General features: G+C 44.9%; 2 protein-coding genes across 4 annotated transcripts in view; both read left to right on the top strand.

Annotated features, from left to right (window-relative positions):
- Nucleotides 1–7,390, top strand: part of LOC119172928 (uncharacterized) — an 83,318-nt gene extending 75,928 nt beyond the window's left edge. Inside the window, exon 6 of the mRNA XM_037424070.2 lies at nt 7,097–7,390. Coding sequence (XP_037279967.2) covers nt 7,097–7,288 — 192 coding nt within the window. The 3' untranslated portion in view covers nt 7,289–7,390. The remainder of the gene's footprint in view (nt 1–7,096) is intronic.
- Nucleotides 7,391–19,023: 11,633 nt separating this feature from the next.
- LOC119172444 (glutamine synthetase 2) overlaps nt 19,024–26,030 on the top strand; it is a 28,728-nt gene continuing 21,721 nt past the window's right edge. Inside the window, exon 1 of one of the 3 annotated variants that reach the window (XM_037423555.2) lies at nt 19,024–19,300. Coding sequence is in view for 2 of the 3 variants with exons in the window: in XM_075893813.1 (XP_075749928.1) it covers nt 24,815–24,931 (117 nt within the window). In the remaining variant the exon portion in view is untranslated. Of the gene's footprint in view, nt 19,301–19,557; nt 19,600–24,756; nt 24,932–26,030 lie in introns of those variants that run through there. The other 2 variants (XM_075893812.1, XM_075893813.1) reach the window with 2 other exon arrangements.

Genomic DNA, 26,030 nt, shown 5'->3' with positions numbered 1-26,030 from the left:
GCAATCCTTCTCTCGGTCTTTGTGAAAAAGAATTGTCGTTTTTGAGATCATAAGTTTTTAGCTCATGGCCATAGAGGGTTTTTCATCTGTTTGTTGTTTTTGAATTTCATGAGCATATATATGTACGCTCCTTGAAATAAAATTTTGTTGGAAGTAAGCGCTCCCTTCTGTTCCTTCCCCTGTCCTATGTTTTAAACGCGCTACGTCGATTAAGTATGTCTTACCAACATGCCCAACTTTATCCTCTAGCACCAGCACCAGCGTGTGAAGTGGAGTTCAGTGAGTGACTATTGTTTCGCATGGTATGGGGTTGCACCAGTGGAATATTGTATTTTCAGATACACGAGTCGTTATCGAATATAACCGAAATACACAGAGATACTCGTCTTGCGTGGCATATCATGATACAGATACAATATAAAAGGTAGTATCTCAGATGCATGTATCTTCGATACTACCTAGCCCTGGTAGCGAGAAACCTTTTGTTTTCAGTACTTTAGTGTGGCACAGTTCCAATATGGCAGTGCCTTTCAGTAAATGCGTAGCCTTGAGCATTAACAAATGCATCGCCAATCATTCGAGATTTTGCAGAGAAACCTGTGCGTGAACGCCTAGAAAGTTGTGTACATTGCCTGGTTCACGTGATTGAATTGTGGCCACTTTTCCGGGTTGCGTCCAGGATAAACAACACACACAAACACACACACATGCACGCGCACGCACACACAGACCTGGACTCTAAAGAAAAGCTCACATGTGAACAACCGAAGTATAACTTTCACCTTTTTCTGGGTGAGAGTGTGGGAGGGGGATCCAGAATTAACCGGGGTCACACGACCACAGTCCACCCAGTGAAAGGCTTGTTTCGTTGAGCTGGCGTGTGAACAGGATAACTATGACGTCACCTGCTACGACACCACTCGGATTCAAACCTGGCGCCTGCCGACCAGTCGCGGCAGCTTTTCAGCACAATTACTAGGTGACTGTGGCGACATTTCATCAGCCTTCGTTTTTTACGAGTGTTCTGGTAATAAAAAAACTCACCACCCAAGTTCAGCGTACGAATGAATAACCAGTGAAAGCTGAAACGTGTAACCTAGGTGTTTCGCAGTGGGTTCACCTCTACGCTGCACTGGAGCCTTTCACAATTATTGGTTACACGTTCCTGCTTCCTAATGAGGTTAGGCACATGTTTGGATTGGGCTTACCACTGTGTTTATTTCGCATGGCGCACATTGTGCCTGACATGATAACGGTCGTGGAGAAGTGTAATGATTGGTGAAACGAATTTTTCCATGCATTCATCACAGTGGTTGTTTTCGAACTACAAGTGTTCACAGACGTCACAGCCGAAGCCGGAGTGCTGCAGGAGAAACTTCCGCCTAAAGCGGGCGCTCGTCCCGGCGAATGCTCTCCCAGAATCGTCATCTTAGTTCGGTCGCGCCAGCCCCAGCGCTTGTTCGGCGCGGCGTAGTTGCGAAAGTTTAACATCTTTAGGTAACTCAGTGGCATGGTTTGCAGGATCCACCCGCCATTGGCACTTGTATACCGTTTGCGCTTTAGAGCGGCTTGGAAGGCTGCGGGATCATCAGTACGCAGTTCCTGCCGGCACTCGGCCTCACGTCCCTGTTTTCGTGTGTGGACTGCACCATTGGTAAAGCGAATCCAAGCTTTCTCATGTTTCTACTGTCGGCGCTCTTCTGAAGTGGTCACTGGCGTACCCATGTGAAAGGTCTCAGTAGTAACTGATGCGTGCGTGCTTGGCACCCTGGGTTCGACGGGATGGACAACGTCACTCCTACCGCAGCCAATGGCGCGCGTACTCGGGTACGACGCTGAGAACAACACAACTGATAGGACAGCCAATAGAGACCGTTCGTGACAACGCTTCCAAACAGTTTCTCGTTTCTTCTGGCCATATACAGCTTTCACAGAAAAACAAAATCTTTGTGCAGCGGAACACAAGCGACACGCTTTACCGTTGTACATGGTGTAGCGCGTCGCGGCGACCGCAGTCGGCGGGTAGCGGGGCCAATCGCCGTCGCTCCATCGCGAGCCAAGGACTAGGGGAGAGCTTTGAGCAAACTTAACGGATTTATTTACATCTTCACTGTGAGTTGTCGAGATGACAGAAGAGAAGAGAAGAACGTTGGGCGAGGCACTCCACGCCCTTTTTGTTGACCCCCGTTCTCTAGGTCCCTAGGTTGGGGATCACTATATAAAACAATGCGGACCAATGGTGATGTGGCAGTTCCTCTCAATGAAGTACCGCTCATCATGTCTGTTCATAGAGGCACAGCACAGGCTTGCACATACACACACACCCTTGCCACTAGTCGCAGCACGGCCGTAGAACAGGGAGGGGGAGAGCGGAAGACGCACGGGCGCCTCGACTCCTTTGATGTCGGCCTCGGGCTACGTTCCCACGAGGAGATCTTAGCGCGGCCTTTTGAGAGGTGCCAGGTTCGTGGAATTCTCTGGGGAGAGCCCTTTGACCAGCGCCGTCGTCGTCTGCCGGTTAACGCGCTAACGATGCGTGGCTGGCCCAGGCGGGAGATAGAGCCGAGGCTCCAAAACCCTCTTTGGCGACATTCCACCCAGTTGGCGCCGCTGTCAATCAGTGGGCGCCGTCTCGTGGGGTCGGGCTCTGTTGCTTCCTCCGTCCAGCCGTGGCGAGACTATCCTTTTGGCACTAATCCGGCGTGGCAAATGACCCGCTGGGTCAAGGCATAGCTTGTTCGCTACAGGTCCTCCGCCGACGGGAAGATCTCGGACGTCGGGTAGTGTCAGCTACTCGACGGGAGAGATCACAGTAACCGCAGTCTCCCAACACCATTGAAACCACAAAGACCAACCGCTAGAACCAGCAAGCGCCGGCAATGAGTTTTCGGCAACCAGGCCGGTCTTTCAAATGTGCCACAATGCACCTACGCTTTTTTTCTTTTAAATGGCAACCACACTAATACTCTTGCCCATAGCTAAAAATTTCGATTACTCAAAAGACCCCTTAAAATGATTACAGAAAAACGCCCCTCAACTAAACACAAAAGTAATCTTAGGTGCAATATTTATCAAAAGCACCCCACAACACTTGCACTGGTTTATGCTAAAACCGTGCGCCAATTGTTCTCAATTCTCATAGCGCGTAACGACTACACCGTGACGCCAAACTTAATCATTTTACGAAATCATCTAGTCTATGTTAATATCTTCTTCCTTAAATGCCAATTCAAGCCACATCCACATGATAGTAAAGGCATACGATATTACACTAAACCTTTGAAACACTAAAAAATATAACAATTTTTTTTAGTTTTTACCTTCTCGGTATATTTGTACTAATGATTAAATCACTTTTACTAACCTTCATCCTTTAGCTCAGCGGTTTTTCTTTAAAAAATTAACACCGAATCTTGTAACCTACAAACTTTAAAAGACTTGAATACGCATCTTGACGTACCACTGAGTAACAATATTTAACACACCTGTGCAAAAGTTACTCGAACTGACCGTTCCCCTTTTCTCAACTAGATTCTTTTGAATCGCACCCGATGGGGTCGTGGTCCCGGCAGTTTTCGAGCATGCCAGAAGCTACAAAATGCCCCAACTCTAAGCACTGCCGTCACACCTTATTTTCTACTTCGGCCTGTTTCCCTCAGTAATTTGAAAGGGACGTGAGGAGCAGGGGTGAAACCTGTGCCGTTCTTCTTTTGTGTTCTCCACTACGCGCTTTTTAGCCACTCTGCGCTTTCGACTTTGACCCACCGGGCAAGGCCGCTTTCCCGAAGTCGTCGAACGCAACCGCGCTTTTCGTTGGGGTAACGCACCTCGTTTCCCCCCTCTACACCTGTCTCGCCGCTGGCGCCTCCATGAACGCCACCAGGGACGTTTCCTGAAACGGAATAATGGCCTACCCTTTCGTCTTTCTCGGGACAGAGTGGGACTTGCCCTAGGCTTAGGCGGTGCCGAACGCTTCCGCTTCTTTCTTTTTCGTCGATGTTTGCTTGCCTCTTTTCTCTCGATGCCATCATCATGTCGCGTCGTGACCTCAGGAGTTGGGAAGCTCGTTGGAGCTGGTGCTAGGTATTGCCTCCCGCTAACGCTTTTCGAACTCTGCGTCACGACGGACTGTCGGGCCAAATTATCTTTGTCAACGCTGATGAAACCATTAACTGGGCCCTCTCCGATGGCATCGCTGCACTCCTGAAGCACCGCGTTTTCTCTCTGATTAGCCACTGTGCTAACCCTATCTGCATGTGACGATCTCGAGACGTCCTCTCGAGGCATGAGGATGGTTTCTAGCTCCTTACTGAGCCCACTATGGCTGCTGGCACACCCCTCATCCCCGCGAGGACCGTCTTTCGATACTGTCTCTACCTCGAGACCGGCAGAGACCTCGTTCTCTACATGCTCTACATTGATGCATTCGAGAATATGCGGGTCCTTTTCTAGCGCGATCTCTGGTTCTTGCGCTTCCTGACGCGCCTCACTTTCAGACTCCCGTATTCCAGCTTCGCACTTTCTTTCAGACTCTTCTCTGAGCTGCTCTATTTTTCTGCTGACGGAAGTTCTGAATATCCTGAGCATTTCTGCCTTAACTACCTCGTAGTTGTTCGCGTCCTGCTCACTGAGTCGCGCAACAGCTTCATCTGCCTCACAAGGCAGAACCGTTAGTAGCCTTTGACACCATGTGTCTCGCTCAAATGACAGTTCCTCGCACTTCCGCTCAAATACCCTAAAGTACAAGCCAATATCCCCTGAATCTGTATATGGCTGCATGTACCTAGACATCCAGAACTCGGCCTTCAAGTTGCGATAAGGTACCACTTGCTGGAGACTACTGCCTGACCTCTTTCTCAACTCGAGTTCTCGTTTGCGGATCGCAATCTCGTGCTCCAGTCTTTCTATTTCACGCTCGCTTTCTAAGCGGCGTTTCTCTCTCTCGCACTCACGCTTTTTCTCGCGCTCCTGTTCCTCACGCCTTTCCTGACGCTCCTGTTCCTGTTGCTTTTGAATCTCGTTCCACGTTTCTTTAATATCTTCACTGCTCAGATTCAAGCCCTCGATAGCGCCAACAATTGCGTGTTTCTTCATCCCCGCATCTATTTCTGCTCCCAGCTCCTCCCCCAGAATCAGGAGCTGACTCTTTAACAAACGCTTCCAATCCATGACAGAGAACTAGTGTGGTGCAGCTCACTCTCTACCCAGAAGTTCCGTAAACAACTGCTTCTGTGGTAGCCTCTACCAGCGAAAAGATTGCACTTCTATCTTATCAGCCTGGCAACCAAAAAACCAAAGCCAGCACTCACCAGTCCACAGCTTCCAGTCTCCATGATCTCGGCGTATTGTTCATTCTCCGTCCTCCAGGCTCACATCCAACCGCTTGCCATCCAGTTGTTACGGATGGGAAGGAAGGTCGCTGCTGATGGCATCCCACCGCTGCCACCAGTTGTAGCGCGTCGCGGCGACCGCAGTCTGCGGGTAGCGGGGCCGATCGCCGTCGCTCCGTCGCGAGCCAAGGACTAGGGGAGAGCTTTGAGCAAACTTCACGGATTTATTTACATCTTTACAGTGAGTTGTTGAGATGACAGAAGAGAAGAGAAGAACCTTGGGCGAGGCACTCCACGCCCTTTTTGTTGACCCCCGTTCCCTAGGTCCCGAGTTGGGGATCACTATATAAAACAATGCGGACCAACGGTGATGTGGCAGTTCCTCTCAATGAAGTACCGCCCATCATGTCTGTTCACAGAGGCACAACACAGGCTTGCACATACACACACACCCTTGCCACTAGTCGCAGCGCTGCCGTAGAACAGGGAGGGGGAGAGCGGAAGACGCATGGGCGCCTCGACTCCTTTGATGTCGGCCTCGGGCTGCGTTCCCACGAGGAGATCTTAGCGCGGCCTTTTGAGAGGTGCCAGGTTCGTGGAATTCTCTGGGGAGAGCCCTTTGACCAGCGCCGTCGTCGTCTGCCGGTTAACGCGCTAACGATGCGTGGCTGGCCCAGGCGGGAGATAGAGCGGAGGCTCCAAAACCCTCTTTGGCGACATTCCACCCAGTTGGCGCCGCTGTCAATCAGTGGGCGCCGTCTCGTGGGGTCGGGCTCTGTTGCTTCCCCCGTCCAGCCGTGGCGAGACTGTTTTTTTGGCACTAATGCGGCGTGGCAAATGACCCGCTGGGTCAAGGCATAGCTTGATCGCTACAATGGCCGAAGGTGACACCTGCGCCATCTGTCATTACATATATTCTTTAACTCGTAGTAGTTTCCCTGAATACTTTGCGCGTTGACAAAAAAAAAGACGTAATAGATTTGGAAAGACAAATCCTTGGACTTTTCACTGGGTAGGGTTAGCGCTGGTCAAACATACGGATAGAAAAAAAAACGCCGAATTGAAAATCATGAAATATTGTTAATCTATCTCAATAGACAAGGCACCCAAGCAAGTAAACGATATATGGAACAGTTTTGTAGATATTGGCAAAAACGGTGAGCAGATTATCTCATTAATCTCATTTTTCTTCCTTTTACTCTTTAATTTTCTTCGTTATTCTTGCACATATGTACTCACTTTAACGTACGCGTCTTTCACTATAAATAGAATAAATAATATTTTCAGAGAAAGAGAGAGAAAGCTCTTCATGTGTGCTTCCAAATGAACCACAGAAGAAGCACACGTTTACTGTGGTGTTTGAATTATTACAAGAAGACCACCGCGGGTGGCCTACTGATTGTGGTACTTGATTGCTGAGCTTTACGTTGCGGGATGCAATCCTTGTCGTAGCGACTGCATTTAGACGCAGGTGACTTTCTAAATGCCCGTGTAGTTACGACTTAGTTCGCGTCAAGAAAATGCAGGTTGTCAGAATTTCCGGAACTTTCCACTATGGTGCCCTCGTAGTCATATCCTGGTTTGAGATTTGAGACCTCTGTGATTATTTCTAATAAATTAGGAATAGTATCATAACTATATATATTCCTCCTATGAATGTGAATATTATTCATATTTCTAAGAATAATATTATTGTTATTATTATAAATATAATAATGTTTTTCCCCATATCGGCTTGGTTTTCATTTATCCTTCTCGCCCGGCAGGAAGGTGCATGGATTTGGGTCGCCAACGGTCAGCGGCTGAGGACCACGCAGTTCTGGCGCCCGGGAGCTCCGGATAATGCGAACGATGGGGAACACTGCGCCCAGCTGAGCAACGAGATCGACTTCGGCTGGGACGACGTGGCCTGCTCCACGGAGGCCCGCTACTTCTGTCAGTTGCCTCATCCGAACTGACGCCTCTGTCGCAATGCACCGCACTTTTTGAATGTCGACCTCCACATCACCTTTGGGTGGTACAGATATGGGTGCAATAAATGACCTCGTTCACCATATAAACCATCTATCTGTGCTGCTGTATACATACGTATGTTATCTATATATATATATTTGCGTTGATAACATCGGCAGACAGGTAATTGGCATATCATAAGTGACATCTTATTGTACGCAAATGCCTTTCACAGGAAGTATTAGTCTCCTTTGAGAAAAGATGGAAAACTTCTTGGCGCCTACTTGCCTATGTCGATAGGGGCAACGTCAGTGGAATGGCGCATATTTTAAGAGAGACACAGGAGGCATGACAGAGTGGCATTTCTGTAATGCTATGTTTGATGTTGGGGCTTCTAAATTCACAATGTTAAACGGACAGCCCAACAAGCCTAAGCTGCCCCCCTTATGTTTGTGGAGTAACCCTACCAATATCTCACATTGTTTTTGACACTACTCTGTGCTACAAGATGATCATAGTGGCCAGAAAAGCAGAGAAGGTGTCGAATGAATGAAGAAATGAAAATGACGCAACGATGGCCTTCTCATGGCCTCCTCTGGTTCTCTTCTGTTTGGGTTTAAGATGGGCAGTAAAAGGTTACCAAAATGCCGCATCGACAGCACAAAGGCAGCGTCGTCATAGAACCGCGTCCAATTTTGGGTTGGGTCATGCTAAGTAAGCGCATGGAGCAGAGAGCACACTCTATAATCTTAGACGTTTAGAGGGGGTGGTCCCCTTTCATCCCAGACACACACACTCATTCGCCCACCCCCCTCTTTGTTTGCACGCGTCTATGCATTGGAAGTTATGCAAGATGCGAGACTCTAGTTGATAGGTTAGTTGTCGCTCCGAATACGTAAACCATGCATGGGCATACTGTATACTTCCAGGCAAATCACCCCTTCAATTTCGGGTAACCTCACCGCTAACAATCGAAACGAAAACGATACTGTGAGACCAGCCGATCCCATGGATTTATTATATCATGAAAGTATAGGATTTCACTAGTTGCGTTGGAGTTTCCAGTCTCTCATATTCCGAGAGGGACACGATTACGCATTAACATAGCGTGAAGGGCGAGCTGTCATTGGCGCCTGTCATTTCGTACCTGGGTGCTTCTTCATAAACTACTGACAATATTCGATGACGCTCTGGCAACGGAAATGCAGTATTTGCATAGTCAGAGTGACATAGCATAATCCTACTATATTCTGCCTGCTGGTGGCACAATCAGTTTTGCTCACATGTGCTCGATTGAGAGAAGAAGAAAAGATACGATATATGTCCGTTTGATGAAATGGCTCATTCGGCTTGGCAACGACATTGCTAATGGTAAAAAGCGATCTCTTTTTGTATGCCTGCTAAGCAAAAAAGCAAATATGAACCAAAGGTGGAGACGGCAGCTTCTATCAGTGCTTTTAATAAACCTCTAATACTTATCGGTAAAGGAAGAATATGTGATTTAAAAAAAATTGTTTACAAGCTTCCAAGCACGCTTAAAAAACTGTACTTCCCTGCTATATAGCCTTACTTGTGATGCAAGATGTCGCAATTTCTACTAAGAAAAAAGTGAATCCATACCCTTTCTATGTGGATTCAAGGTGATTTTAGTTCTGGGTTTCGAAACGAATGTTCTATGTTGTGCTTTTTTCACAATTATGTAAATTTCATGGGCCCAATTGGCATGACAAAAACGTGTTGTACAATGCTACCAGTCCTTACGCAGATCCGCCTTTAAAATCATTATAAACATAATTACGTTTATAAAGGAAAATTCTTAGACAAACATGCGATTTCATTTTCATTTCTTTCATTCGATGATTCAGACAACCGACTTAAGTCGTTCGGCTCGTGTCCCCTTACGTTATATACTTCCCGTCATGTCACTGTAGCATTGCGGCTGTGTTTAGCCAAATGCGCGGAAATTAAACGACAACGATTTGCACTCTATGACTGTTTCAAAGACGTTGTAGAAACCGAACCGGAATAACAATTTACTGCCACATAACTGATTTTCATTAACCTTCCTAATGTGTTCAGGGGGGTTACTTGGTTCTGTCTTCATATATTATAATGTTTTAGACATCACACCACTCTACAGACCACACTGAAATATATAAGCTACCCATGTGCTCCTACATGTGTGTTCTTTATCGGTATGTTCTCTAAAATAATGACTTTTTACTGAATAAATTAGGCCAGTGCCAGCTAGTTCATTTTAAAAATTGGGCCATATATAGTGTTCATTGGGAGAGGTGTCCGCAGCACTGCGTGTTCTCTAAAAATGTGAACGAATGAAGTCTTCCTTGTTGTTCTGTGATTGCACACAAGAGCTGATAACGGATAGCTCTCACGTTGCGTCTGCTCTGAGAGATTAACTTTCTTGTGACTTCAACAAACGAGAAAGTATGAGACATCAACAACACTGCTCCAAACAAAAAACGTAATCTAAAGAAAAACGTAAAAAAACGTTAGACGTGCCTAATGACATTAGCCTAAAGTATAGAACGTATCGTAGAGCGCACATTCCTGCAACCTGAATCGGAATCCTACCCCCGGCTCATTACTCCTCCGTTCTCTGTTTACCCCAGCCACAATTGCGCCAGCCTGTCTGTCAGTATTTGCCGTACGCGTTCGTGAAGCGTGCCAGCATTCATTAGGAAGCCGACCTCGCGGCGTCCTTGCGACAGCCAAATGGGACAGTCAGCCAGGGACGGCGGATGCCCGTGACGAACTGCCCGGGCATCAGTCATGCGTGCGCCTAATTTCTTTGCCCCTTGCACTTACTGTTGTTGCGCGGTATTCCATTCTGCTTGTCCGACAAAATATCCTGGCTCATCTGTCGAGAGAATCCCGGGCAATCAACGCGGGCTTGTCACGCGCAGGGCGGTGTGTCACAACGATACGCTTGTTCGCGTGCAGGTTTCAATTACGGAATTCCTCTCTTCCATCACTCTCAACTTGTTGTCGCATAAGAGTTGCGTGTTGGCGCAAAATGTTAATCTGTTTTGCGTGCGATTAGGAAAATAGAGATAGTAGCTTAGTCTCTGTCGAGATCGTTGCGCAAAGTGCTATTTCTGGCGGAATGGTGTTGCCGCTGTTTTGCATGCAGAGATGCATTTTGCAGATTATACCAGTGGAAGCCGACAAGGTGAAGGGGGTGTCGTTAAAGGGTAAAGGGAAATGTTCAGATTGCCCTTTTAATGGCGAAGCTCCTTAGGGTGCGGGTCTGTCCATCCTCCGATGGTGTATGTAGCCACCGGTGGCACATACCCGAAAGAGCGGTCCTTAGATTGTCTGCTGGATGGCGGCACTTGTATATGTAAATACATGATGAAGAGATATGAGATGGCTGTACTTCAAGTGTTCACTATATAGACGGACGGGCGGATAGACAAACAGGTAGACTGACGGACTAATGAACGCACTGACAGACAGAGCGGACGCACGGACAGACAGACAGACAGACAGACAGACAGACAGACAGTGGAATGACCACACAAACAGACGCACGAACGGATGGATGGACAGCCGGAAGAATGGACGTACGGATGGACGCATGGAGAGACGCACGGCCAGACGGATGGATGGACACACACATCGACGCATGGACAGACGGAAGCAAGAACGAATAGGCGGACGAAAGCACGGATGGACAGACGAATGCTTCACCTCACCAATCATCATTCACTCCGCATATATACTGGCATTTTTGTTATTGCCAAGAAGCAGTGCGATTGCATGCGTATTTCACGGAAGCAATACTTTCTCGTGTGCGAAAAACAAATGGTATATTGGGTCATTGTTTAAACGCTCGCTGTGTAATCCTGGCGCGGTTTTGGTTGTTAGTGGAAATCGGCGTTGCCCAGAAGCCAAACATTGTGATGGGTTTTTGATGCAATGAATTTATAGCCCTGCAGGAATGTCTAATAGAATTGAAGAAATCAGAAATGCAGGGAGGTCAAACAGAATCTGTACAGCACTAAGGGAGAGGCGAAATGGGAAGAAAGATGAGAAATAAAACGTAGAGAAAAGTAGACCCGTGAAAAAAGAAGAGAGCGGGGGTGCTATAGCCCATTACATAGGCCACTACGGAGAAAAAAATATCGCAGCATATCCACGGAATTAATGATGATGAGTGGGGCGAAGCATCCATTAATCCACCCGCGCTACCGTGCATTCGTCCGTGCGTCCGTTCGTGCGTCCATCCGTCCGTCTCTTAGTTCCGTGCATCAGTTCGTGTATCTGACCGTCTATGCGTCCATCCGTGCGTGAAACAGACAGACAGACAGACGATGGAAGGACGTGGCTAGTGATGATTCACGGTTTGCTAATAAAACCCTCCTGAAAAGTCACCCCACTCATCGTCATTCACTCCGTGGATATGCTCTGATGTGGCTACTGCATACATGCATACATACAGGTGACGACCAACACTCGCGTCAAGGTGCTTCGGCGCTAAATGTTCTATAAGGCCTTGACTGATTTTCTGTGCGAAGAGAGATCGTGTCGACATTCGAGCACTGACCGTTCTGAAAAGGGTCTGCCGTCGGCTAACACCGCAGCTAGCGGCAGTCTGTGCGCTGCATAGCCAGGCCAGTGACACAGAATGAGCTTTATCGTTTCATCGCTGCCGCAGTGACCAAAGCAGCACTGTCTTCCATGCCGATTCAGAAAGCAATAAATTTGGTGAAAGCGACCCCAAGCCACAGTCAGCAAAGCACCATTGTCTGAAGTGGAGGGTCTGAATGGAGGCTGAAGTCGACTTGATGGGTTTAGTCCATGCAGTCATGTGTGCCATAAACTTGCTCTAGTCAACAGAGATTATACGTCTTTTCTAGCAATCAGTCTTAATTTCATGGCAGCAGTAGCCCTTGAGAGTGGGATAGATTGTTCTACACCACGTTCGTGTGCAGATAGCAGCTGCATCGGCATATTTCTTGCCCAATATGCCACAGCGACTTGGAGCAACTCAAACGTGATTTCATGTCCTCCGTCGAAGAGGTGATGAAGCAGTTCTCAAATTTCCAGCACTAGCTGTTCACGACATCCCCGGTGTAAGGCGAGTACCTAACACTGTAGAATTGCCTTGGAGTCTGTGAATATGCTCCAGTTTTACAGTGAAAGCTGTTATGATATCACCACTCGGGTCACGCGCAGTTTTCCGCCACCAACGCCGCCAGTGTCCATAACCACATCACACGAAATAAGAAAGAAAAAACCTAGCACCAAAGACACAGTGGGGCTAGAATTCCGCGTCTTCTGGGTGTCGGGCCAGTATTCTACCACGGAGCTGTGCTGGTGCTTGTGACTTCCTGGTACACTTGCCTTAGCCAGGCTTGATGTCGGGAAAGCAATCTCGTTATTACGACTTATAAAGCGTTTTAAAACACCGAAAGAACAACCAGTCGTCACACAATGCGAATAGCGTTACGAGTGGGTCGTCTAATGCTCCAACACCTTACAAAAGCTTGTTCTTATTCTTTAATTAACTCTGGCGCATACCAACTTAAGCCACAATTCTTCATCATCTTCAGCCACTGCATGAACAATGAACTAAATTCCTTGAGGATTTAGCGGACACCACGCTTCTCAAAAGAATGACAAAAATTAGCATAGCGACGGCCAGCCTCCTACCAAAATTTTTAATATCATTGCCCTAGTGGGTACCAAGCAAGTGCGCTTGCAGTAGTTACCTAACTAGTGTTTTTCTAGGCTCTGAAAGACCACTCTTCTGGCTTTGGCTGTGATTGTGCTGCGCCTTCCACGCAGGCCTAGCGTTTTTTTCTGTCTTGTTGATGTTGAGAGAGAGAATTAGTTTTATGGAGAACTGGAGATGTTTTTCTTTTCACCTGACATAGTAATCCAGGTATTGGTTGATAACTATGATATGCACAGTGTCGATATATACAGTTGTACAGGGTGTCCCAAATAAATTGAGCAAGAACTTGAAAATGAAAGACATTTCAAGGGCGAATTGAACTAAACGCGCACTCTTTGCACTGGTTTGTAGGAACTCAGGCTATTTTTTATTTCTTCCGATACTAATAAATAATACTTTTCAATTACCTATTTTTCAATGAGGGCTGAAAACCAAAATATGAACACTTAGATGTAGAGCACTTTCAGAAACCACCGACTAAATTGTTTCCTGTACGATATGTCTAGCGCTGTTATTTTTTGAGCGTTGTAAAGAAAGCCGTGAAATTTGAAAAAAAAAAGGCCGTGTGACTGACCGCGAGCGCACTGCTATAGTGCTGCTATAGGCTTTCATCACAATGCGCAAAAAATAACAGCGCTAGACATATCGTACAGGAAACAATTCAGTCGGTGGTTTCTGAGAGTACTCTACGCCTCAGTGTTCATATTTTTGGTTTCCAGCCCAAAATGAAAAATAGGTAATTGAGAAGTATTAATCAATTAGTATTAGGAGTATTGAAAATAGCGTGAATACCTACAGGCTAGCGCGAGTAGTATGCGCTTAGTTTTATTCGCCTCCATAGTGCATTTCACTTTGAAATTCTTGGCTCAAGTTATGGGGGACACCCTATATGTGTTGAATTATTTTAGGTGTGCTACGTAAAACAGCAAGTTCCGCAGCTGTCGATGTTGTCAGGCGGGATAGCCAAATTTTTGTGGTCGTCACTGTTGCAGGAAAGATCATCGACCATGCAGACCAATGCACTGTAGTTGAAGTGCCAGTATGTAGATAAATACGCACTGTACGTATCATAAAACAAAAGAAGAGAAAGTTGTTTTAGTGCTGCATAGGAGAGCCGAGCTTTCGACCGTATGCCCAGAACAGCAAGTTTAACCTGTAGATGAGTCGTACACTAAGGGGGAGTTGGAATTCTGGCTGAAGCTGTATATCTTGTTAGTATGCGTGTACGATGACAAGACTGACAAAATGATGCTTGAGGTCTATCTTCTGGCAGTGAGGCTAAATGATGGGCACGCCAGACGTCCAGACGAATGATGGCTAAATGATGGGCACCCAGACGCCTGACGTCCAGATACGCCAGAGGCCCAGACGCCGATGTTATCGACATCTATAGATAGCTTTACCAGACTCTGTCGTCGTTCTACAAGACCAATGATGACAAGATTGAAGAGGGTTGGACTCAAGACCCCACCTTGAGGAACTCTTTGATAGGTAGTGTGTTCGAAGGTTGCACCATTTGCAGTGATTACAAATAAAGTCCACTCTTGTAAATAACTGCGTGTGCAAGAATACAGTTGACCACCTAGACCCACCAACTCCATGGCTTCAAGGACTGCGTAATGAAGAACGTTATCTTATGCTCCTTTCACATCAAGGAACATGGAAACAGATGTTAGTTTAGATGTCTTTGGATGTTGAATGTACGTGACAAGATTAATAACATTGTCGATTCAACATAACCAAAACCAGCCTCGGCATTTCGGTATATCTCGAAGTATTCAAGGTACGATTCAAGTCAGGCCAGGATAATTTGCTCCATTACCTTTCGCACGCAACATCAAAGAACAATCGGTCGGTAGGAGGTCATTTCTAAGAGAAACTTGGCAGGCATAAGAAGCAGTGCGAAGCGATTAATGTTCCAATCTTGAGAGAACACGCCTGTTTGTCAGGATTCGTTCAAGATGTTAAAAAGTGCCTATTGGGCCTGTTCACATGAGTGGCAAAGTATCCGGTAAGATGTGTCATCCGGGGCAAGCAACGACGACCTATTACAGCAAGACAGTAAGTTGGATCACTTGGTTAGAGTCTATCGTGAACTTGAACAGCGCGAACAGCGCCGTCTTTTTTCTTTTTTCCTCCTTCCCTGTCCAGTATTTCAAGTGGTGCGTTGTAAACAAGTTCACGATAGACGTCCTATAACCTATGACGAGCAGCGCATCAACCTCCTGCAAAGTGAATGCTAGTCCATGCGCGTGTCCCGTAAGTAAGGAATATGGTTCAATGTATGTACGCTTGCGCACGTTGTCTGGTCCACAATCATAGCACAGAAATCTTCTACCACCTCCATTTGTTGTCTGAAAGATTGCGAAGGCCTTGAACGGAAAGGGCTGTTTGGGAAAAGAACGTAGGGCTCACACACTTATTCATATTTCAGACAGTGCTATATGAGGAACTAGTGACCGAAAAAAATTTTACCCATCGTTGCATCTCTAATTATAGATGCGCCGTTGTATCTTTTTTTTTTGTATGCGTCGGACTATTCGTAGACAAATGAGTACGTCGGTATCTTCTTTCGGCATGGCGATGGATCGCATGAAGTATCTCTAGCTCGCAGTCAAATACAGAGTACTTCGGAGCATATATTAGTGTGCGCATGGCCACCAGTTCTCCTAATAGCCTGCTGAAGACCACGGGAGAGGCCTGCCTCATAAGCATCCTGAAGTTGGGTTTCGAACATATTCTAATCTATTCTTCGCATTGTGGTAGATGAATGCGTGTTCAAAATACCTTTGATTTTTTGTTAGGTGGAGATATGATCACTTCTGTGAATTTCAATGTCCAAAAACAACTTTACCCGTATAGCAAATTGGCATGACATGAAAGACAAATCAAGGCCGCTGCTACAACAGATGCCTCGCAAAAACGTGGGACTTGCGTCATTCTGGAAGACGAGACCATGGCCGGAAACCGATGAAGCTAGACGTCAGCCCGTCGAAATGGCCCTTGAGCTTCCCTGAATTGGATGATGTGCACTGAAGTCCGCGCTGATAACCCACGAACCCCGATGTGCCTTTATGATGCCGTCCGGCTTTTTGGGGATCAAATCGACTTGACTGGAACAGATACACACCCAGGAGGGGAAAAGTGACCCTTCTATTTTTAACACTAGTCAAGCACAAATAATGATGGTCGTCGTATCTCAGATTGTACTGGCTGGACGACATAAGTAAGCTCCTGGCGAATAAATAAAACATGCTTGCTACTCTCTATGTCCCTTGATGAGAAAAATGACTTGTAGCCAGATATAGTCTGTCTTGGTAGGAAGCACAGGAACTATTACACGGAATACACAACGTAAGCGCTTTTGTTGCGTGTTCCGTGTAATAGTTCCTGCGCTTCCTACCAAGATGGATTCGTACCAACTGGCCCGATACAATTCAGATAGTAAGACTGGGTTTTATCACTTTGGTTCACGTATGAATATGATAGGAAATTGGTATAGATGACCAAACTGTGGGAAATCAGAGATGGAAAATCTAAGACACCTTGCGTTTCACTAAATAATCGGAAATTCCCGGATGTATAATGCAGAAACGACATGTGATTGTGGGCCATGGTTTTACGCCAACTGCTAGGAGTAGGTCACAATAGCTGGATGCGTTGAGGCCAGTCCTCACCGTTGAGCCCAGGTGTCATGGAGAGTGAGAAGTCATTTTGAGAGGTGTAACGTTGAGTTGCAAAAGCTTAATGTGTCACGCCAAACTGATTTGCTCACAAGGTGGTCTTTTAGGGATGACTAATTGCATAGCAATAACGCATAATTGACCATAATAAACAACTACAGCAACCACAAATTAACTGTGTTGCAGCAATGGCATGCGTATTCATGGTCACTTTGCGGGTATAGTTGGGTAATGTTCGAAGTGTCGCGTTACAGCGTAGTGGGCCCGTCGCAACTGTCATTGCAGTGTAGGCAGTCTTGATGCATCGAAAACGATCAATGGCAGGCGGATGGACTTTTCTTTCTTAGTGTCCGCCGAGGTGCAAACCATATGTCCAGTTAATGAGAAGGTGCTGTTAACGAGGCCCGATTGAGATGTTGCGTTCCGCTGCTGAATGCGAAGCTCAAAGATCTTTCGAGGTTTTCGTGCCTATGGTGTATATAGGCATAAGTTATAGTAACAGCTATAGGTATGTCTAGTTGCACACCAGTTGTTCTCGACTAGTTACCATCTCTACTTTGGCTTTCCCTGCTGTTACTTCCTTCCTTTGCTTATGTCGACAGTTACAGCTTGGCAGCTAATAAATGCACAAATACCTACGCAGCTATGACTGCTGTCCTTCTGAATCCTCACCTCATGACAGTGGCATAGAACTGGTCTCCATGCGTCGCGGACAGCCGAGAGGGCAGAAGCAAGTAGAAGAAATGTTGGGCATGAAAGCAAAATGCCAGTGTCCCGTGTGTCACTGAGTACCTCTGTTTCTACAACGCGTGCGTAGATGCAAAACAGACATGCCTAATTTATTTACTTTGGTTCACGTTGTACATGACTAGAGTTCTCGTGCTACATCGAATAACTTGTTCTTTCATTATTTATTTATTCTTTCTTTATTTATGTATTTATTTTATTTATTCTTCATTTTTTTAGCGCGAGAGTAGCAAAACTAGAACATACATTGGGCGATGGCCAAAGATGCACAAATGCAAATCGAATGAAAAATAATCTAAATTATTTCAGTATACGGCCTTCAAAACCCACGTTCTCAATCAATCAGAATATTGTTGCTGGAAGACAGAAGTCAAATAGTCGATGAGGAATGCGACGTGCTTTTTTTAGACCATGTTCAATTACCTTGTATCGATTTACTCCATAGTCTATTGCTATGCAACATGGGCACAATATTTTAAAAGCTGAGTTAATTACAATTTAGGTATAATTAGAGCATAGATAGAACTGTAAATAATTTATTTCAGTGAAGCGTTGTATACCTCATCATGCAGAAAGAGCGATTGTCGGCGTCAAGTCGAGTGACGCAATAAAGTGATCATGACATGATGACGTAACTATATATATTGGCGTCATCAGAAGCCATGGCCGTTTGTTCGAAGGTGGGCGAATCCCGGAGTCGCCGCGAAACTACATGAAAGGATTAAAGGTTGCAGTGCCATGGATTACGTAAACAGTGCAAAACCACGTTGATTGCAGAATACTTTGTAGGTAAAGAAGGGTATTTACACAATTCACTTCACTCAAAGTTATCGATGATGATATATCTGGCAGATATTCATGAAAGCGCTTTCGACAACACATGGTCTTACGAATATAAAAAGCAAATCCCGTCTCTTTATATAACGAGCAGCGATTGCTCTCTCCATGTGCTTAATATTCGGCTACCCGGAAACTTGACAGCTTGACCTTGGCGCTTAATCGTACGCGCTCATTCAGGTATGATTGTTTCCGCGTCTCTGTATCTGTCAGTTTGTGGGTGGTAGCTTTATAAAACAGAATAGATAATCAACTATCCTTGTGCAATTCTGTTCGCCAGATATGTGCGTTACCAAATATTACCAACCAGTCTATAAATGACGCATCTAGGGTTCGACTCAGTGAGTCACTCGATCTCTCGGCATGGAGGGACAGGCACTTGGAAGAAAGCCACTGCACATCAGGAGGTTCATTGTCGCGCAACAATTGCAAACCACCCCTACGTAGCCGTCAGTGTCGCAAGGCAGTACACGTCTTACGTATCACTCGGGCTGCTTCCTGCATTGCTTGATAGCACAGCTTTCGCCGCACTTGTCGAAGGTCATACGCGGCAAGTGGTCGGGCCACTTTCTCAGTGAGCGCAATTTTCTAGTCAGTGCGCACAGTCGCAGCGTTAGTGAACGCCAACAATGGTCAACGCAAACACACGCACCCACGCGGCAGCGCCAGCCTCGGGCTGCCCCCTTCCCCCCCGAGCAACAGGTTTGCCCGAACGTAGGGGGCGGGGCCAGTGCGGTGCAGCCAAGATCAAAAAAGGCACGCCATTTCTAACAATGGTCTGACAAAGCAAGGAACGGAAAGGCGCACGTCAAGGAAACACGTGTAAACACATGACGCTCACCCGGTAACTGGACCCACGAATTATCTCCCGGCAAACGACTTGTGGACACGAAAGCGCTCAACGGTAACACACAGAACGGGCAAATTGTTCATCCTTTTTGCCCTCTCTGTGAGCACGCTCGTATAAATAAGAGTGGTGAAACCGCGCACACGGTTGTGTCAACAGCGGAGGAGTTGGCGTCGTTTTTTACAAGAAAAACTAACTTGAGGTGAGAGTGTAATTTCCTTCGGCTTTTACTTATGTTCCCCTTTATCGCAACCACAGAGTTCACCTGCGCATATTAAAAAAAAACGTTGCTATATGATACAGTTGTGGCGGCTGGTGAGAAATCAATTTAGGATTGTTGTTCTTCTGTGGCTATGCTGCAATGGACAAATCAAAATGTACCACTGTTTTTCACGTAATGCACAGGTGTCACGTCATTCATCTACATGCGCACACTTGTGGTTTTACCCTTCGAGAAGTCTTTATTTCCGGCCAATGTCTTATTCTTCACTAGAATTGAATGTAAGTGGCGCATATTTTTGTTTTGACTTGAAACAACCTAATTTTGTGACAGACAGTAACATTATAGTCGATATATGGTGAAAGATACTGTTGTAGCTGCTGGAATGGTTACTTTTTTCCCTAGTTGTCTCTTAGTTTTCACACTTACTCTTTACATTTTCTGTGTGGCAGACGCACTACTGGTGATCCCTTCGAGCAAAAAAGATACGTACCAAGGGATTGACAGTTAGGGAGGGCAGGAACTTAGATACAGTAATACAATTAATAAGTGCACAAGAATCAAATGAAGACACATAACGCAAGCTACGTCAAACTGGCGATCATTGTGAGAGGCCTTCTTTTTGAAGTCGATATATAGCTTTGTTTTTCATTTTATTCATTCATTTATTCTCGGAAGGCAGAAACATTGCAGGGGGTGGTGGGAAAAAATGCACATGCATAAAACAAAACAAACAAAGTGAGTTGCGATAGCAATAAATTAAGACATGTTTTTATTTCAATGGATTTAGCTAGTGCTTCGCGATAACGTTGATTGTCGGTGATTGATGTGATTCCGTTGGGAAGGTGGTTCCACTCAATTGCGGTGCGCAGTAAAAATGATTCAGAGTAAATTTTTTATTTTGAAAATAAAACAACTTTTCTATAGCAATGTCCCATCCCGAAGGACATTTATTGCGGCTGAAAATTGAATGTATCGTGAAGACCACCACGTAACTTTAGCTAGAGTTTAAACATATGCCTGAACACGTAATGATCACGCGACCAAATGCGTGTTGCTCACCATTGCCTGGAGCTGGTCAGAGTATTTTTTGTGTTCTCAAACATTGTTTAATAAATCTGTTTAATTAACCAACTTTTGAAGGAACGAATACACATAAAAAAGTTCAATGAGAAAGGTCAGGTCAGTTTGCAAAACGTTCAAATAGTTAGTTTTGAACTTTATAAGTGTTAAGTACAAGTGTTTTTCTGCTAATTACAACTGCCCGCAAAATACGAAAAACACCACGTGACAAACCCGCTCGCGCGTCAGTGCGCACGATGATTCTGTTGCCCCCTAACGTTCCGCATACGAACGACACGCTTCCCTCGCACCGGTTCATGATAAAGATAAGCTGTCATAGCGGTTATCGTTTTTGTGGCCGATAGCAAAACATGTTCATCGTAAAGCGACCACCATCGTTGAGGCCCTGCCAAGACAGCACAATGGGGCAAATGCTATGGTCGTTCGTACGCGGAACGTTATGGAGCACTAGAATAATTGTGTGCACTGGCGCACGAGCGCGCTTGTCACGTGTTATTTTTTGTATTTCGCGGTCATTTGTAATTAGCAGAACAATACTAATAGCTAACAGATATAAAGTTCAAAACTGTCGAATTGGACGTTTCGCAAACTGATCAATACCATTTTTAATGAACTTTTTAATTTATTTTTGTTTCTTGAAAATTAGCTAATTAAACATATCTAATTGGAATTTATTTTAGAACACAAATATTAGCCTGACTGTCTACAGACAACGGTGAGCAACATGCACTTGGTCGCGTCATAATCGCGTGTGCAGGCATATCTTAAACTCAATAAATTTACGTGGGACACCCTGTATACTGTGAACTAAGCTCAAGCGGGCAATTTTTCTAAGCGTGCTTAAAGATGAAATAAAAAAAAAAGATGGCTTCATGCACTGATGTGCTGCCGATGCGATAATAATTTCATAAAAAGGATGATGCTGATTGGTGAAACAACTGCCTGAAATGAAACGGAAAAGAGGCAGAGTTTTAGATCGCAAGCACAAAGTGGCTCCTTGTGATGGCCACGACACCAAAGCAGCACAAGAGCGCGCTAATGTGTGGCTCAGCTGGTCGAAAAGCAGTGGGATGGCGATTTCTCGGCGAAGCACGCAATATAACTGCTTACAACGTGGTGCTGGCTGGTGTAGTTTGGCGTTATTTCAACTCGACGAATCCAAATCCAAATTGCGGATGTTGAAGTGGCTCCGACTGACTAATAAGAAGTGGTGCCTGCTTGGGCGTCGAGCTATTGAGGTGCGTATGCGGGAGAGGAAGTTTTTTGTCGCATATGTTCCAATAGTTTTGAACATGACGAAGTGACATTCGGTAAGCATTGTCGCACCAGGCTCTCCACAAGACCAGCGGCCGAGTCAAGCTCGTGGTGCTTGAAATAGCTTGTGTATCGATAGCCAGGTGCCACCTCGCATGAGCACAGAAGGAAGCAATACATTGAGCCGGCGATGCCTTGAGTATGAACACCACATAATTTACTTTTTTTTCAAGATAGACTCACTTATTTGATTATTTACTGAACTGTATACGGACAGTTAAGGTGTTATAACATGCTTTCCTGAACATGAAATCAGCCAATGGTCGCATCTTTTCCCGTCGTCTTCACAGTCGTTTTCATCGACTACGTAATTAAGTGAGAAGAAAGCAAGGGCATTCTAAGTGCACTTGCCACGGCAGCGTGCAGGTGTACATGTCTACAGGTGCCTTGGTAACTTTTTCTAAATATATTCAAGAAGTTTCAACAGCCATGATTTTGGCGGTTGCCCAAGGCCTAAATTTTGGGAAATTCTGGCAGAAAAAAAAAGCAAAAGTTCCTGCGGAGAATGGCTTACTGAGCGATTGCCGAGTGAAGGGCTCAGGCCCCATGAAAGCTATGCGTATGGAAAGTGAGTCAGTTATTATTACGGCCCTGTTTTTGTCCATCGTAAATTTGGCAATTCTGTGGAGAACTAGAAACTATGGCACATTACTTTTCGTCACGTCGCAGATATTCTAATATTAGAGCAAAACTTCTCATTACTCTGATTTCTTAAAAGGCTTACCTTAACTGAAGACTCTGAATTAAGTTTCGGCACAAGATGTTTCGGATACTGCCACAGGAATGTCCTAGACGCCATGTGTACTTTCATTATAACTGCTAAATGAGTGCCATATTAGCATTGAACTAAGAACATTGCCAAATAAACTAAGAATGTTTAACTAAACTCATTAAAAATGTCCCCATCTATTTGATACGGCAGTCAGCTATAAGAATTCAATTGCATGATACTTGTAGTGTTAATGCAATGTACTATTTGTTATTGCGATATTGTTTCTTTATTTTTAAATCACCTCGCACTACTGAAATAACCTTAAATTTTGAAATACGCATTCTTGGCTAATCCCACAGAGTGGGTACATGTCACAAATTGAAGAGGAAAGAAACAAACAGAAAAGTGTCGGAGAGCGCACGAGGTCAATCTTCCGTTGTTTTTTTTTCCTTTGAAGATGTAACGCTCGCTTCTCTTTTCTTCTTGCTGTTTTCCTTTGTTTTAATCAAGTCACATGGATGTGATATATGCAGTGGTCTCTTTTTTCTTTTTATTTTTCATAAACATTTATTTGCGACTCCATGCTGTGGCATGTCCTTCTTTTCTCTTCGTCTACATCGTCATCGTGCTTTGTCAAAAATGTTCAAGTATTAACGAGGACTTAGCCATTTATATTTTATTGCATTCATGAATGAAGTAGTTATTTCTCTCCAAAAGTGCAGATCCACCATGAGATGGCATAAGACAAGCAACTACAGCAACACGTGAAAACGACTGTTCTTTTTTTCTTGAGGATTCATTGTTTTGATGTGTTAAGGAAAACGGTACATCAAAATTTTATTTAAAAAAATCGGAATTCGCCTAACTAACGTGGTTGCTTGGGCGAGTTGGTATGACATAATTCATATAAAAAACAGCGCCAATAACGAGGGACAAAAAAAGAAGGAGACAGACAGCCTGACTCACAACAAGATTTATTTGGCGGAACCGCGCAATATATAGTGCCACGGTCTGTGCCGCTGTCTGTCTCCTTCTTTTCTTGCCCCTCGTTATCGGCGCTGTTTTTTATGTGAATTCGCTTAACTACCCAAACTATTCTTTTATTTTAAGCTACGTAATTAGAATAGTGCAAAAAAAACTATAGGTGGCCAGGGCCCACTGCATATTCCTGAGTAACATATACATTGATCATAACGCACATATTAAAGGTGTTTTAGGCATTATTACCCCCCCCCCCCCTTTCAGAAAAGTTGGATTAGATTGGGTACCGGGTCATAAAGGGTTGCTCTTAAACGAAATTGCTGATTCTTTAGCGAAGTGATGAATAAATGGGCCAATTTTACCGCGTTATCTACCATCCGCTTATGTAACTGCTGCGGGATTTCGCATGCGTGCCATTATGGAAAGCATCGCAGGTACATCAGTCACCAACTCCACCCAATACTGGCATTTATTTAATCGCTGGCACCGATCCTTTCATGACACTCGTTAACTAGAAGTCGCCATTATAAGGCTGCGCTGTAGGGTGCCGAAACAAAATTTCTTCCAACACAGGTCTGGTCGGGCTCTTTCTCCGATGTGCTCGTTCTGTGGCGAGCCAGAAACTATGAATAATTACTTTTTGACATGTAGGCGATTCATTACAGCTCGTATATCCAAGTTAAAAAATTCATTACGTGCTACTGGAATGAATTATACCATGCCCGTGATTCTGTCTTTTGGAGCTTCTATTTCTGGGTTTGCCAGTGCGAAAGTTTGCGAGACAGTGCAGAGTTATCTTAATGAAACCACAAGACTAACGAACTAATCTTATTATTCTTCTGTGTCGAAATACGCATAACTTCTTTTTTTTAAGTTAGGTTTTGATCAAGGTTCTCATCTATTAGTAATACAAAAACTTTATAATAGGTACAGCTCAGTGATCATCAAAATTTTGTTCTAAAATTTGTAATGTTTTCATATTATATTTCTTTCACTCTAAAGTGAAATAATATTTTATAAAACTACTCAATTGGCCAATCCCCCACAGTGGGTAGGAGCCACAAGTGAAGGTCAACAAGAACAAGAACAACTAAGCTCTTCGGTAAACCATGAACGTCTTAACCGTGTATCAGAAATTTTTATTAGGTTTTTATTCATAAATTATTTATTCATTCATATTTCGTATGACTATAAGTAGCATATTTATAAATATTTCCAAAATGTGAGTGCTCTCTTTGTCCTGCCTTTGTGCTAATGTTTACGTTTACATCAAAACACCGCCTCTTTTTTTCCCAATTCCCAATAGTGGGTTGGAAACAGTAGATTGAGGAGCGAGCAAGCAGGCCGCGCGAGCGTCGCGTGGTTGAAGTGGAAGAAGACGGGGCAGCCGCGATGAGCAACATGCGATGGGCAGCGCAAAATCGGCCAGTCGGAAGAACCTAGAATTAGTACCGACGTATTTCGAAACGCCCAAGAGCGCCTACCTCACGCTCCCGCATTCCCACCGCCCGCCCAAAACAAAGGTAACTCCAATCTTGTGTACTTGCACCACAGGATGTGCCGCCTAGTTATTGCATGACAAAGTGAATTGTCTTGCGTTTTATGCACCGACGCTACGATAAAATTATGATGCACACCGTACTTGAGGGCACTCATATCTTCGACGTCCTGGGATTTTTTTTAGCTTGATATTAAATCTTAGACGGGCCTCTAGAATTGCGCTTACTCAGACCAGCGCATATTGGATTGAACCCGTTACTTTTGGTTAACCAGCTCATATATAACATCAGTTTCGTTCTCGAGAAGTGACCGCACGTTTTGCATTTGACTAAAAGCTGACTGAGTAGGTTCCTGGCCGTTTTCCGACTGGCACTTATGATAAATGACATGTTGATGACACAGATTTATTGCTAGATTGTAAACTGGTACTCTATTGGCATACTGTGACGCCCCGTTCCACCTTCCGCGCCTCATCAAGCGACCGAATGACTGACTTCCAAGGCATCATTCCTTTACTGAAACCTGTGCGCGACGAGCGTGCTTAAACGAACACGCATCCGATGGTTCAAGTTTTATTGTGCGTGATTGTGTATGAACGGGCCCACTCTAGTGTTAATATTTATCCTGCTAATTATTTCCAGTGAGAACAGAGATATGATCCTCGTTCAGCTTTATAGGTCTCGTGCTTCTAGACAACGATTTAGAAATTTGGAGGTATCCGTGATGGGTGAATGATTTATTTGCACTTTTTAACGTACATGAGTTGAAAAAATAGTCAATGAATGACTCATTCATTTTTAAGCACAACCTAATTATGTGTTGGTTTTCATTCGCTTGCGTCTACCGTAAATGCGCGTTTTTTGTTTTGTTTTTTTTTTTGCATTTGGTACCGTTCACGTGTGGTGGCCGTGACGGTGATTGCGTGTGTCACTTCTGAGTTAAAAGGCGAAACGCACTCGCCAGAAATCTATTAAGACACACAAAAAAGCAATCGTTATGATCATGCATAGGACCGTGGTAGCCCTACGTATACGAAGAGCTCAGCTGCCTTTCTCTGAACTGCACGCCTGGAGGTCCGGCGTGCAGTTCATCGAAATAATCAAATAGGCTTTCATCGCTCAT

This window comes from Rhipicephalus microplus, chromosome 4, assembly GCF_043290135.1.
Source record: "Rhipicephalus microplus isolate Deutch F79 chromosome 4, USDA_Rmic, whole genome shotgun sequence".
Taxonomy (NCBI): Eukaryota; Metazoa; Arthropoda; class Arachnida; order Ixodida; family Ixodidae; genus Rhipicephalus; species Rhipicephalus microplus.
Note: the sequence above shows the minus strand (reverse complement) of the source record. Positions and strands in the feature narration are given on the sequence as shown.